General features: G+C 37.8%; 1 protein-coding gene across 4 annotated transcripts in view; it reads left to right on the top strand.

Annotated features, from left to right (window-relative positions):
- The window catches only part of SPATA9 (spermatogenesis associated 9), a 43,610-nt gene that overhangs the window by 14,376 nt on the left and 13,387 nt on the right, over positions 1-15,847 (top strand). The window contains exons 1-3 of one of the 4 annotated variants that reach the window (XM_025866799.2): positions 7,728-7,904; positions 8,086-8,174; positions 14,722-14,949. In XM_025866799.2, the coding sequence (XP_025722584.1) occupies positions 7,844-7,904; positions 8,086-8,174; positions 14,722-14,949 (378 nt within the window). In that variant the 5' untranslated portion in view covers positions 7,728-7,843. Of the gene's footprint in view, positions 1-7,727; positions 7,905-8,085; positions 8,175-14,721; positions 14,950-15,847 lie in introns of those variants that run through there. The other 3 variants (XM_025866801.2, XM_025866802.2, XM_073888298.1) reach the window with 3 other exon arrangements.

Raw genomic sequence — 15,847 nt, 5'->3', positions numbered from 1 at the left:
ACCCCGTGTGGAGTCTCCAAACCCAGCAGATCCCTGCGGTGCGTTCCCGCGCCGCTCCTCCCCGGGAAGCAGGGGGAGTCTCCCCGGATCTGCCGTCTGTTGGGTCCCTGCTGGAGGAGCAGTGGCCCGACTGTGCCGCGGATCACAGTTTATGGCAATCCCGAGCTGAGAGCCCGCGCCTCAGCTCCGTCTCTGTAGCCGGCTTCCCCGCTCCGATACCTGGGAGCTCTGCCGCACTCAGGCTCCCCCGGTCTTTCTGTGACCCTGAGGATCCTGAGACCACACTGTCCCGGGAGGATTCCACCCCCTGCTTAGCCACTGCAGCGACGTCCCTCAGCGGAGCCGACTTCTAAAAGTTCCGATTTTGTGCTCCGCGGCTCTATCACTTGCCAGAAGCGGCCGGCGGAGGCCCCTCCCCCGCCGTCTATCCTCCCGAATATCGCCTCGGATTCACTTCTCCAGACGTCCTACCTTCCAGAAAGTGGTCGCTTCTCTGTTCAGATAGTTGTTGCTACTCTCCTCTTTGATCTCCTGTTGAGTTCGTAGGTGTTCAGAATGGTTTGATCCCTATTCAGCTGAATTCCTGAGACCAGACGAAATCTAGGTCTCCTACTCCTCCGCCATCTCATACCTCTGGCGGGAAGAGAGGAAAGTGACGATTTTGAAATATGCTGAGAGTGTTCTCCTTAACAAATTCCTACTTCCAATAAAAAAGACTTTTCAAGAGCCTCATTTCACTTGGTGGAAGGGCATTTCCTTGACTCCAGCTCCTTCTAGCCTTCCTTTCTCACCGTTTGCAAGCTCTGGACTTAGGAGGCTTTGAGTGTTTCCTCTTCCACTTTGCGCTTGCCTAGAGAAGAAGGTGCACCAGCAAGCCCTCTGGTCCTGGGAGGAAGATGAGAGGCACTTGGAGGGCCATTCCATCTGAGCTGAAGCCTCCGTGCAGTCTTGTGCCACTTATTAAATCTCTCTGCTCCTCAGTTTCTCCATTTTTTTTAAGTTAATTAAACAAGACCATTAAATTGAGGTTACTCAGACTTCTGCGGCTGACGTACACGTGCCAAATCTAAACCCACTTTACTCACATATTTATCAGTACTACATCCCATTACTGTGCTACACTTTTGTTTTATATTCTCAGATATACAGTATAATAGACTGCAGTTAATTTACCCAGCATTATTTACCAAAAAAAAAAAGCAGAAAGGGAAATCAAAGACAAATGTTCTTATCATGTCTGTTTTCTAGTTCTTAATGATTGAGCTCATATTGAATTAATTATTTCAGTTAATTTGGATATATCACATGAGCTAGTATTCACTATGATGGGTAAAATAAACAAAAATGTAGTGCTTTGTATGTGGGGAAGAGTGTTCTTCCCATAATGTGTGATAAACATTGTGTGTGTGTGTGTGTGTGTGTGTGTGTGATGTGTCTTATGTGTCCTATATTTACATGTCGGTTGGTGACTCTATGATGAATTTGTTAATGGTAAAATTTTTCATCCTACCTGGACATGATAATAGATTTGATTATATTCATTCAGGAAATATTCATTGTAATATTGTAAAATTAAAAAATACATAAAAGCACTGTCCTGGTTTTGGGAATATAGCCTTGAGCTAACCAAAGACCCTGAACTCATAGAGCTTATATTGTGATGGGGGAAAAAGACAACAAATAAGTCTGACCTTCTCAGCTTCCTACCATCTAACAACCTCAGCAATTCCCACAATTGTCTAGCAATGCTAACGTTGCAAATTCTGTCTCTTATATGGCCTGCCCCTTTATTATAACTATTTGAATACTTCCATTGGGCTTTCCGAGGCTACTCAATATTAATGGTATACAACTGGAATTTTAGAATATAATTATTAAAGAATTTTTAAGAAACAAAATGCTATAAATATACCTGTTTTGAAACATTTTTGAAAAATCGTGTTTGCAAGATATATAACAGGAATTTACTTTTGGTATTAAGAAGATGATTATTTACCCTACAGAAGAATTTTATCTAGTGTTACTTTTTATATATATATAGATAATACATCCTTTTTTAAATTTAAGATTTTATTTATTTATTTGAGAGAGAGCGGCAGGCTGAGGGAGAAGCAGGCTCCCTGCCTAGCAGGGAGCCCAATGTGAGACTTGATCCCAGGACTCTGGGATCATGACCTGAGCTGAAGGCAGACGCTTAACGACTGAGCTACCCAGGTGTCCCTATCTAGTGTTACTTTTAAAGAATAAGTTCCCCTAGTGCATTTCAAATGATTAAAGTTACAAACATCCTGTTTACACACAAGCTGCCTCAAATTCTTATTATTATGGGAAGGTCTAGACATTTTCTCTTGTGACCAGGATTTCCCATGTTTGGTCAACTTATGAATTCAAGAGGGATCACAAGAATGATAGTAACCTATACTTCACTGACTTTGCCCCACCTGCAAAACTTCAAATCTCTCCAAAGGCTTGAGTCTGCTCCCTTCCCTCCCAAGTATTTTTGGGAATTCCTGAAAAGTGTCTAATTATTAAGAACAAATCTGGTCAACTGCCTTGCAGGTAGCATCTGCTTGGCACTTGTGACTACTTCTGTGGATATCATGTGTCTCCCTTGGGCACTGCTTCAGTTTTGGCTCTGTTCTGGACATTGCATCCTCATGATGAGTACCACTGCTAATGCAATGACACAAAGAGCCAAAAATCTTTGGCAAAGTCCTAAAAATGCCTCCTTTCCCTTTTTTCTTTTTGTGGGTGGGGGTACCCTAACTGTATAGCTAATTTGTGCACACTGTCTTAAGAAAGCTTAGTACAATTGTTTAAGGTTTCTCTTTTCATTCCATCTACTCTGAATCCCTATTGGATTTCAGATCAAGGATAGATCTGAGTGACATACACCAGCCTATGCTCAGAATCACTTCTCCCCCAAGATAATTAAGGCATTGTTGTTACTTGATTGGCTTTGTCAGAGCTGGCCAATGTAATTAAATCTGGGTTCTCTTCCAGAAGGATCCTGCAGTCGTGTGTGTGTGTGTGTTTGTGTGTGTGTGTGTGTGTGTGTGTGTGTGTGTGTGTGTGTGTGTGTAGGCTTTTATCAGTCTGCTGCATCTGTTGTCCAACATCAGGACTGTCTGAGCCTTTGACAGTACAAGTGGAGACCTCTCCTACACACTAAACTGATTTATATAAAACTTTTCTCTAGTCTCTGAGCAAAGTGATATACTATCGTACTTTCAATCATACTTCATGACATAAACTTGGCATTTAATCATTAGACATAAGTGAATAATCATTTGGAAACAGTTTTTCTATAGTATTTTTAAAAATTTGTGTGCCTTGTCTGCCATGACACACAACTTTTTAGGAATAAAGAACCCAATTAACACTGATTTTTATTAGTATTTTCCTTTCTAAGCCTTGTTTGTATACATACAAACTTTGGGTTGTTATGAACTATATTGTTTTCTACACATTTTGTTTAGTTTATGTGCATAGTTAGATTTTTAAGGAGTCCACATTTTACAAATATAATGAGCAGAAGCTTTTCCATAGTTTTGGGGTAACAATCATTTGAGGAATGTTAGGTACAGGTATCCCCTACTTTTCAAAAGTTTGTGTTATACCACTGGGCTTTTATGAAAGACCTGCTGGTGGTACCTGTTTTCACTATCCAAAAGAAATCCAAAGAGGATTTTCACTTTTATGAAAAAAAAAAGAAAAAAAAATGAAAATAGCATTCAGTGTGTGTGTGTGTGTTGCAGCAAGCCGTTATAGAGGGTGTGGGCACCCAAGCAGCAAGAGTGGTCCTGCCAAGCTCCCTCCCCGGAATTATACTCAGTATCAAGCTGCGATAGCTTTGAACTGTGTCTGTGAGCATCTGTGCTTTACCTCAATTTATTTTGTATATCCCTTAGCAAGATGTGTCCTAAGGTATCAGAAAAGCCTGAAAGAGGTTATTTTTGGTCTGGAAACAGTCAAAATAACTTTCTGTATAAATTAATGATAATTGCTTCTTCGCTTTACTCTGTTTTGGCTTACAAAATGTTTCCTAGGAATAGAAAAGCTCTTTCTGATAGCAGAGGAAACCTGTATTTGAATTACTTACAATTTATGCCATCCTGAATGGCCTTGCATTAACTATCTTTATACAAAGTATTATTAAGGATTTTTTAAATAGGGATATATTCCCAATATATTGGTATGGGTAATATTAATATATTGGTATTGTTCGATATTTTCAGATTGCTTTCAAAGCATTCCTACCTCTGAGAGTTATTACAAGAATTAAGAGATGAGTGGTGTAACCTAGCCCATAGCACAGTGTTAAATTAATTAAGCAAGGAGGCCATTGGACTGAGGTGGCTCCCATGCCTTAGCAGCTGACACAAGCAAACCAAAACCTAAGCCTGTAAATGCCTCAGGATTATGCAGTCTAAACCTAAGGACAACCAATAACAAACAGCCAACTAGGCTTTCCTAAAGAATACAAGCCCTTGAACTATACCCAGTCAAATAATTTTCTTCTTTGCTTCCATGTCTTCTGTATAAAAGCCTTGCCCCTAGGGGCAGTCTGTGAAGTGCTTCTAATCACTTCTGGTTTGGTGATGCCTGATGAGAATAAATTTTTGTTCAAATAAACTCTTAAAATTTTTAATGTCCCTCAGTTTATCCTTTAACAACAGTTAACTAGTGTGTATTTGGCCTTTAGTAACTGTCCGTACCCTTCCTCCAGATAATGATTTTTTAAAATTACTTTGAGGGGTGCCTGGAAGGCTCAGTCAAAATTCTTTGTTTCAGCTCAGATCATGATCTCAGGGTCCTGGGATCTTGCCCTGAGTCACACTCAGTGGAGAGTCTACTTGTAGATTCCCTCTCTCCTCTCCCCCTGCTCACATGTGCTCTCTCTCTCTCAAATAAATAAATAAATCTTAAAAAATTATTTTGACATTATTAAACATTTACCATTAACTGAGATTTACAGAGTCTCAGAGCATGCTGTGAGCTGGAGGAACATAGCACGGGGACGAACAGAACTAATCCACTTGTGAGTTGGCACCCAAAGGAGGTGGGTTCCAGTCCAAATCCTTGACTGGGCAAGGATGATTCTGAAAGAATTTGTTCTTGAGACTTGACAGATAATACTTGGAATCAGAAGTGTAGGTCTGTATCAGTTGAGTTTGAAGTAGGTTTGAGGGAAGGATCTAGTTAGGATGGTTATCAGGGTTCCAGCCAGTTGTGTGCAAAATCAAAACAGGCTGAAACCCATGTGAACAGGGCAAACTCAGTATTGACTTTTCACCCAAATTTTGCAAACTTTCCCAAAGCAAAGTAGCTGTTGTAGGGGCGCCTGGGTGGCTCAGTCAGTTAAGTGTCTGCCTTTAGCTCAGGTCATGATCTCAGGGGCCTGGGATGGAGCCCCGCATCCAGCTCCCTGTTCGGTGGAGAGCCTGCTTCTCCCTCACCCTTTGCCCACCTCCCCAGGCCCCCCACCACAGGCCCCGCTCATGCTTTCTCTCTCTCTCTCACTCTGTCTCAAATAAATAAATAAAATCTTTAAAAAACAAAGTAGCTGCTGTATATTTAACAATGACTGCCATTTATTGAACACATCTGGTCCATTGAATAAGTTCTGCCACCTTTTGAAATGTAAAATCTAGGTTAAGAAAACATAATTTGCCCAAGGTTACACAGCCTGGTAGGTAGGTAGGTGATAGAGTTGGAATTCAAACCAGGGTCTGACTGAATCCCAAAACTCTTTATTTTCTAATTAAGCTTATACTGCCTTCACTTACAGTGTGTAAAATGTTCATTTTCTTCCAAGCTTTGTGCAAATAAGAGATTCTTTTATTTCTGTATTAAAGCCTTTTAAATACAAATAAATTTGCAGGGCTATTATAAAATTTGGAGGTATTTGTTAACTGTTTCCTAATTAATTTTTATAAGTGTGGAGCACTGTATCATGAGCTGTAAAGAAAACATCATAAAGAAGATAACCATTAACATTATTTATTTTGTCTAACTTTATTACCTGAAATAACATAAGATACAGGCATAATTAAAATTAAGTAAAACCCATAATGTGATCAGATATGGTCACAAATATAAAATAAGTGTGGCAGTGTGGGATTTTTTGTTTTTTATTTTTTATTTTTTTAAAGATTTTATTTATTTATTTGACAGAGAGAGACTCAGCGAGAGCAGGAACACAAGCAGGAGGAGTGGGGGAGGGAGAGGCAGGCCTCCCGCCGAGCAGGGAGCCCGATGCCGGGCTCGATCCCAGGACCCTGGGATCATGACCTGAGCTGAAGGCAGATGCTTAATGACTGAGCCACCCGGGCGCCCCAGGGGTGGGATTTTTTAAAATCTCATTATCCCCTGTCTTTTTTTCATGATTCCTCTCCCAAGGAGAGTCATTAAGAAAGCAAAGACAAAAATAACTTTGTTAGCATGACACAGAGTCTGGTTATGCTTTACCTGTGGACAATATTAGCATGAGGACCTGGTTTTTCTTACAGATTTGTTAATTTCATAAGATGCTTAGGAGGGTGAGAACTAATAAGAGAAAAAAAAACTGGTTGAAACCAATTGGGAGCTAGGACAAACATCAGGAGGTGGGCAGATGGATGAAAAGAACTTAGGGGGTCAATGAGAGTGGAAAACAGGGAAGAAGACAGAAGAGAGAAGGGACAACCAACTGTTCCTCTGGGGTAAATTCTGATAGGCACATATCATAATAGGACAAATAAAGGGTTACATTTCTTACAGACTTTCAGTTTGTGTGTTCATCATTGTCTAATAAGATTTTCTTTCTGGCAAAGGATTGCAATTTCCACATATTAAGGGCGTAATTATCTTAAGCATTAGGGTCATGATGGAGGGAAGCATGTTATTCTAAGGTTAAGAGAAGTATTTGTGGTATGGTGAAGAGTGTTCTCAGACAGATTAGGACTAAAGACAAATTAAAGGCGGGGGTCTGGCAGGCTTCACATGATAGAGGCATTCTCTGATGAACATTTTTCTCTTTCCTAGACAGCTCCAATGAACAAACCTCTAGCACCCACAGCTTATGCTTGACAAAGACAATGGTCTAGCTAAAATTCATTGCAAAGGCTTCAAATTAAAATGGGATTTGTGTTAATCAACTCCGAATTCATCCATATGAAAATATTAACTAGGTATTCAATCAAATCCACATGATATGAAATTCTTCCTAGGTTTGATAAATGGAAAATAATGGAGTGGGAGAGTACTAGGAGGGAAAAAGATGAAGAAGAAGTAGAAGAAGAAGGAGGAGGAGGAGGAATTTTAAAGAAGGGAAACCATAGATTTTATAATTTTGCTTGTTTTTGACCTAGTGATCCTTATTTGAGTGAAGGAAAAACAATCTGTTCAGAAGTCTTTCTGAACTAACTGCTGGTGTTTCTTTTCCTCTTGGCATCATGTGTGAAGCATTTCTTTTAAAGCATATGCCAACTGTCTTCAAAGGGAGCTTTGTTCTCAGATGATCCATTAATTGAGGTATCACTGTAGAAGTTGGGTCAAAATTCCAAATAATGCAGAACTCCTTAGTATGGTTTATTTTTCATTCTCCTTTCTCCTACCCTTATGCCTTCAAACACATTCTTCCTCTTCTCCACTGCCAGAGTGGTTTCAGAAGATTCTGTAACAAGCTCTCAGAGGCCCATTGTGCAGTAACAAAGAATTCTGGCAATGAGCTGTAGGTTCTGTCCTTGCCTGCTTTCCTGAGTGGAAGGGTGCCCTCATCCCTCACTAATGGCAGAGTAGGACAAGTGTTGCCCTGGCCTGCAAACTTGCCAAGCACTAGGAACCCAAGCAAGAATTTGTCATGCCAATCAAACCTGTTGGGTGGATATGTGGGCAGGTGTTGAAGAACTTTTCTGGAAGAAGTATAAGCAATCTCATTGTAAAGGGGATATGGGTGTGGGAAACAATGGGGAATAAAGTCCCCTAGGGTTTACTTGCTTTCCCAGGGACTTACAAAGTGGACCCAGTGTCCCATGTTCTTTTGAATTGTGGTTAGGTGATGTTTTTCGTTAACTTTCCCCCCACAACTTCTTTTTGTCTCAGTCGAGGGGATCCAGAAAGTCATCATGGACCTTATAGATGAGTTTAAAGATGAATTCCCTACCATCCTCAGATTATCACAGTCTAATCAGGTAATGTGATTTCATAACTTTAAAAAGGATTACCAAAAGTATATTGTATTTTTAATATCATATCCATTATTTAATGCTTGACTTTGAGATCAGTGCCTGAAGCTTAGGAAGAAATTAATTTTGCCTCAGAAGAACAAATTTAAATCTTACTCAGTGGGTGGGTCTATGGAAAGCAGAAAGATGGTGGACAAAGAAATGAGATAGATAAATTAAGTTTAAAGAAAATCACCGTGTTGTTAGATTGGAAATGTGGAACTCTCTCGTAGCCACAATTGCAATGTATGTAGTTTGCTATATTTACTTAAGATTTGCTTAATACAAAAATCAGGAAAATACTTAGATATATTTTAACTAAAATCTATGGCAATTAAATTAGTAAAAAAAAATAACCAACATAAATTATAATAATGGAAAGATAAATAAGGTATGGGTGTATGTTTTAATGTGGAAAGAAAATAGTGATATCAGTTTAAACAAAGCATATGTGCATATGTTTTGTATAACCTCTGTTCCCAAAAGGATTTGAGACAGATAAAATATTGGGAGTGGAAGAGGGAATAGGTACAGAATTCTAAAAAGACATCAGGAAAAAGTAATATTTTGTAACCTAATTTACTTAAAAGTACACAGCTCTTAATGGAAAAGTATATTTAGTCATCTAGACCACAGTTGGAATAGAATATGTTGTAAAGTTACATGGTACAGTAATAATTTCCTCATCCAGATATCAGAGTTTTGGTCATATCAAACATGAGGAATATAGCCAAAACCTGGAAGTAAACAAAAAAGCTCTCTGAGTAACATAGTAATCACAAAGTCTATATATTTCATTTCAAAGGAGAGATATTAGAGCCACTTTTAAACATTCATCCATATAACCAGGCATTAGACATTTACTAAATACTTTCCTATTGACTGGGACTGGGGATAGGGAATACAGAGATAAGACAGGATGCTTTTAGTCAATTAGCTTAATCTAATGGAGACAGAATTGTAAACAAGTAATTGTTTTGGAATATGGTAAGAGGTAAATCCAACTTGGAGGAATGAGTGGCTCTACCTAAGATGGTCAGAGAAGGCTTTATGGAGGAAGGATGCTTAAATTGGGTTTCAGAGGATGAATATGAATTTTCAAAGTGAAAAAAGGGATAGGGTAAGTGGATAGGAGCAGAGGAAGCAGTGTCCATTAGGACAAAAAGTGTGAAACAGCAGAGCATGTTCCCAGAATATCAAGTACATATGAACCAATGGCATTAGTCTTGGGTCTAGACTTTGGAGAGGGCTGATACTAAAGTGTATATATCTGGATACCTAGTGGTAAGATGGCATCCCAATGGTGGTCCATTAAGTAGGACAGGATGAGGCTTAAAAGCTCCAGACTACAAACCAGATTTTATAAATCTGTATCTTAGATTCGGTGTCTAGTTGCTTCCCCTTCGGAATTCCCCTAGTTTTAGTATAGAGTCTTTTTAAATGTTGGAGATTTTTCTTGAGTATGCTCTGGAGTATTGGAGAAGGAATGGGCAGGTGACCATGCCTGGTCTAGGATGTGAAATGGCTGAGACTGGCACAGTCTGGGAAGCCCTGTTTCCCCTTCCAAGTTGTGATTCTCTCACCACCGACAACATTAAAGAAACTGTGTTTAATAATCTAAGAAGTTGCAACTTTCTTTACAACTCCCTTCATCTCTTCCTACCCCCTGAATAGCCTCATTATCACTAGAGCCATAAGTTTGGTTTAATAGTGAAATAGCTTGATATTCTGATCCCAAAGAAAGAACTCTGAGTTCCTATTTCCAACACACCGAACTTATTTACTTAAAAGAACTTTACCTCATTCAGAGAAGAATATAAACACAGTTACTTTATGTCTCATTTTCAACACACATTGTTCTTTTTTCCACCATTTACTTTGCTGAAATTGGCAAGAAATCCAAGTTCTTAGGGGATATCGTAACATATTGAAGTTACTTGTACTTCAAAAATAAATTATTCAGAAAACAATGCTAATACTTGAATAACTAAATTATACTTGAAAGGTCAGATTGTAAATACTACAAATTTTATTATTTTGGGGATGATCCATAATTCCCAAGCATACTGAAAGGAGTGGTTTTAAGAATAGTTGGAGGGTTTTAATTAATTGGGTTGGATCTTAAATCTCTAAATTTCATGGTTAATATTTAAAACTTTTTAAAGAGGTTTTAGGCACTTATTTATTTAGGAAAAGACCATCTTGTTGGCCTGAAACAAATAAAAGCTTTGGTGGGAGTGATGGTGGGATTTTTATAGAGGGATATATCCAAGAATAGTGGGTATTAAATAGTTCTTTATGACTAACGACTTTGAAGGAAATTTTCTTCCTGGGGCTGAGGGAAGTTAATTTTAGAACCTTAGCTTGAAGTCATGGCTTCTGATGTCATGTACGCTCCAGTGCAACGCAGACCCCAGTACTTTCAGTATCCACTTCCTTTAGCAAAAACAGTGATTTTTAAAGGTTTACATTTGCAAATTGCAAATGATTTCCATATGAGAGTTTAAAAATACTAAACTTTTACATTTGAACAAATGAAAATGTATTTTACAATTAAGGAACTAAAAAGTTTTAATTTAGATGATCTTTACTTGAATGAGAGAAATCTTTTCTGGTAAAATAGGGTCAATTTTTGTGGTTTTAATTATGAAAGGCAATTATGTGTTTTATTCTGTAATTATCTTGCACTTAACCTTATACTATAAAATTGGGAGTTGTAAGCAGAACATATTAGAATCCATATAAAACTTTGGATTTTTATAACTGTAGATGTACTTTTCTGAATTCTCTTGGCTTCTTTTTTTTTTTTTTAAACATGTAGGACAAAACTCTTGGGGCTGCACCAGTGACATCTGGAAATTACTTTTATTAGTATAGAATTCCTAAATATGATGAGAGTAGGATTGTGTTCTATAATTCAGTTATATTTTTGTCTTTGGCATGTTGTTTCTAGTGGGACACTACCATAATTGTCAAAGTTACAGAGCATATTGTACATTGAAAACTTTCAGGGTGGTTTCTAATTTAATATTTGGTATATTCCTCTATTTCTCTATGTTAATTTGTTATATTTTCTGATACTCCTCATTTATTCATTTCAACAAATATTTATAGAGTACCCTACTATGCACCAGACACTATTCTAGGTACTGGGGAAAGATCAGTGATCCAAATAGATATAAAACACTGCTATCATAGATCTTACATCCTAGTCAAGTAGGAAAACAAGAAACAAGGAAAATAAACTATATATTATGTTAATGATAGGTCTTAAGAAGAAGAAGAAATATGGCAGAGATTTGAAATACGGGTGGGAACAAGGAAAACAATTGACCATTAAGGTAGGGTGACTAAGAGGGTCTTAGTGAAAAAGTAATTCTTGAATTAAGACCTGAGGGAAGCAAGTGAGAAACCTTGGTACCTTTGAAGAATCAAATGGCATAGCTAGTGCTGAGTCCCTGAGGTGGAAGTAAACTTAACAAACTCAACAAATAGCGGGGAGGAAAGGGAGAGAAAAAGACAGTGAGGTTAGGGAGGTAAAGAAAAGACAACCTTTGTAGGGCTTTGTAGACCACTGTTTGTAATTTGGCCTTTATACTGAGTGCACTAGGAAGCCACTGAAGCAGCAGAGCAGAAAAGCAAGATAGGATCTAAGTTTTAATCGTATCTCTCTGGCTGAGGTGTTGAGGAATAGAATGAACATAGACAAGGATGGAAGCAGAGAGACCACTGAGGAGGCTAATTTACTAGTCTGGAGAAGAGATGGTGGATAAATGCAATGGACTGAGTTTTGGCACGGGGGGTATTGAGAAGTGGTCAAACTCTAGGACTATTCAAAGACAGAATTGAATAAGACTTGCTGACAGGCTGGGTTTTTTTGGATGTAGAGTAGTAAAAAGCTAATGTAACAGAAATTGGAGTTCAGCATTAAAACAATTGATGATAGAGAGATGAGTATGGCTCTAGGAAAAAAAACAGGAAAGCAGGATATATCCAAAGAGTGAAATTTGGAGGATTCTCAAAACAATCTGATTAATCGACACTAGGTTTCTTGTGGTAAATGATTATTACTGTTGTGTGTCTCTGAGGTGGGAGGGGAAGGGTTTTCTCACACCTGGTAACGTGCTTAGAAGATAATGATGACAAAAGGAATCATGTAAACTTGCACATTTTGCAGCCAATTCCAGGATGCTTAGGACAAGGGTCCAGCAAAACCAGGGGAAGAAGTGAGCACTTCTTCACTTGGGGTCAGTTAAGTTTACACACGCGGCTTGTTAGGAAAATATATAGCATATATAGTAGACAAAGGGAAAAGCTGGTAGCTCAAGAAAAGGAAAAAAAAAAACCTTTTATTTAACAATTTTTTTTACCAGAGCCTATTTTAAAAATTCTGTGAAGGTAAGAGTGAATTGGAATCGTGCTCGCTTTGGCAGCACATATACTTAAAAAAAAAAAAAAAAAAAAAAGTGAATTGTAATCATCACTATAAACTGGTGATTATTTTTTTTTTTTAAAGAGGAAAATCTCATTCTGCATCTCCAGGACTGTAAGTGGCCTCTCCTCTGTTGTTTCCTTTCTGTTCTCAGAGCCTCAAAAAAACAAACAAACAAAAAAAAACCACTTTACATGCACCTCAATGTCTATATTTGGTTTCTAATACTATTCTGAAAGCAGAAATGGTCTTCTTGGGAACAAGCTGACTGTATGTTTTGTGTCAGAGAAAATAAAGGTGGTCAGATATTTTGTTGCTAGAGGTAATGTTTCTTTCAGAGATTCAGACATATCTATGAAAGTATCGAAAAAGGAAAGCATTTTAAAAACCATGAGGGGAGAGGCGCCTGGATGGCTCAGTCGGTTAAGCGTCTGCCTTTGGCCCAAATCATGATCCCAGAGTCCTGGGGTCGGGTCCCGCATTGGGCTCCCTGCTTCTCCCTCTGCCTGTGCTCCCCCTGCTTGTGCTCTCTCTCTCTCTCAAATGAATAAATGAAATCTTAAAAAAAAAAAAAAACATGAAGGGAAGCACAGTCATCAAATTGTAACGATTTCAGTATTAAAAGGAAACAAAGATGATATTAACTAGGAACAAGTTGAGTCTGTTGGAAAAAGCTATGAATTTATGACAATATTAAAATGAGAAATATAATACAAAGTGCACTGAAGCATTATTTTAATGCACATCTGAATTTTTAAAAATATTGTTTATCATAAATGCTGTATTTTTGTCAACACAAATTATATGATCCTACAGGAGAGTTTTGATTCATGGATTATCAATTACAGATAGTCTTATTCTCTATAGAGGCAAATATTTATTTTTTTTTAAAGATTTTATTTATTTGAGAGAGGGAGAAAGAGAGAGAGAGACAGCCAGAGAGAGCATGAGCAGCGGCAGGGGAAGGGGAGAAGCAGGTTCCCCGTTGAGCAGGGAGCCCAACTAGGGGCTCAACCCAACACTCTGAGGTCATGACCTGAGCCAAAGGCAGACGCTTAATTGACTGATGCTGCAGATGTACATCCTCGCTGAAAGGCTAGTATACTTTTTGGTTATTTCCGGTCACGAATATTAAAACAGTAAGAGAAGCATTGAACTTTAATGACAAAAACAGCAATAATTTATTTCTTCAGGATAACAGTTGAGGCATTTAAAGTAAATATACAGTACACTAGCTCTTAAGCAAATACATGCTGCTCATTGTAGACCAAAACAATCCATCTAAAAGATGTTTTGTACTTACATATTTGGATTCAATAAATAGAGACTCAAAGTTGCTTCTTGTGTTATAAACCATTAGTTTCCCCCAAGTCATATATGAAAAAGCCAGAATAGGCCATAAAATTGCTTAAATGAATAATGGCAACTATACTTGTTGTTGCCTGGAATGCAGTCTAACCACATTGTAAGTAATTTCTCTGTGGTTCACTTTCTGGTACAGCAGGGAAAGATCTACATGTCATATATTTTGCTAATGCCACAAATTTTTTCTTTCAGAATGCTCACAAGTTTTGAAGTTTTTAGAAGTAAAAGTTTCTTAAGTTTGTTAATTAATATATAGGGAATTTGTTTTATTTAGTTTTTAATTGTACCATGCATTATATATGAATGCTTTATCATTTGAATTTTTTAAATAAACTGGGAAAATATTTGTAACAGTTTTGAATAAGAATTATTGTTCAAATAATTCAAACATTGAGTAATATTTGAATAAGAACTGCTTACTTTTGAAAGTGCTCTTTAAAAAATCAATGCAAAAATAAAGAAACCTAGAGAGAAAAATGAAAAATTTAGATTTTTGGCTAGTAACTTAAATTCTGGATATTTATGCTAAGGCAAAAATCATACATTTATTGAAAAGTTTAGGTATGTGGGGGTGGGATATAATTATTGGACACTGAGTATATGCATAGGACTGTGCATAATATGCTGTTATGTGCTACTTGGTCTCGGTCTGAAGGAGATTGTAATAATTCACGGGAGAATCACACATCACTCATTTTTTAGAGGCTTATTTTCCAGAAAAGAGAACCCATGCAGAAACCATCCAAAATCAGAATGGCTGTCGCCTTAGCGAGGATCAACCGAGGAACATTAATTCAAGGATTAAACAGCATATCCAGATCTTCCAAATCAGTGGCCAAACTTCTGCAGCCTCAGCTTGCTTGTAGACTTCTAGAGTTAAGGGACATATCACATCGTTTGCTGAGGGAAGTTAATGCACCGAAGCAACCCCTCTATAACGTGCAGGTGAGTGAATATTAACATGTGCACAAGATATGGACTCTTTTTTTTAGAAACTGTTTTGAAATTGCAAGATTTGAAAATGTAGCACATTTGGTTGTCCTACATATGAAACAAGAATAATCGGATAAGAAATGAATGGTTTGGTCTTTTTTCAATATACTATATATATTCCAGTTTAAATAAATCGGAAAGAGGAAGTAATGTGGACCTTTTTCCTGCTCTGTTATTTGATTGAGCTCTATGAAACTGAATTTCAAATGGTTCAACCTAAATATCAACATATAGATTATCACTTATATGAAACCTAAAAGGAATCCTATAAGCCTTAAAAATGATGGTTTTGTTCCTTTTCCTTTTCCCCCATAACCTTGCTATATTCCAAGATAATCTTTGTTTGACTTAGCATATTTGAATATATTCAACTATAAACTCATTGTGATAGACCCACTGACATCTAGTGTATTTCAAAATACAGCTTCTACATTGTTACATTGAGGCTCTATTATATATTGTTAAGGACAACAGCTCTTAAAACCTTGTTCAGGACCAGTTTCTTTTTTTCTAAACTTTGTGACTTAAAACTCTGGGGGTTTCCATTTGAGCATTATTCCAGGCATTCTAAATGTTCGTTACAAACGATTGGGACTCCTGCAAGCCTGGCACCTGAACCCCAGGGTGCATCATTTTGACCCTTTGTTGAAAGGAGAAGAACCGTGGCTCAAAGGGAGTGAAGCCAAAAAGTATGTATTAGTTCCTGCAGTTGAACAATCCGGAGTTGCTAAGGCTTCAGGATGGAGGTACTCAAATGATGCCTTCAGGGTTCCTTTTTTCTCTTCTACCCATCTCCTGGCTCTGCTTCCTCTGTGTTGCCTCCATTCACACACTGACTTTCCCTTCGTGC

Source organism: Callorhinus ursinus, unplaced genomic scaffold (genome assembly GCF_003265705.2).
Source record: "Callorhinus ursinus isolate GAN/ISIS: 27379988/994484 unplaced genomic scaffold, GSC_fseal_2.0 scaffold3, whole genome shotgun sequence".
NCBI classification, from domain to species: domain Eukaryota; kingdom Metazoa; phylum Chordata; class Mammalia; order Carnivora; family Otariidae; genus Callorhinus; species Callorhinus ursinus.
Note: the sequence above shows the minus strand (reverse complement) of the source record. Positions and strands in the feature narration are given on the sequence as shown.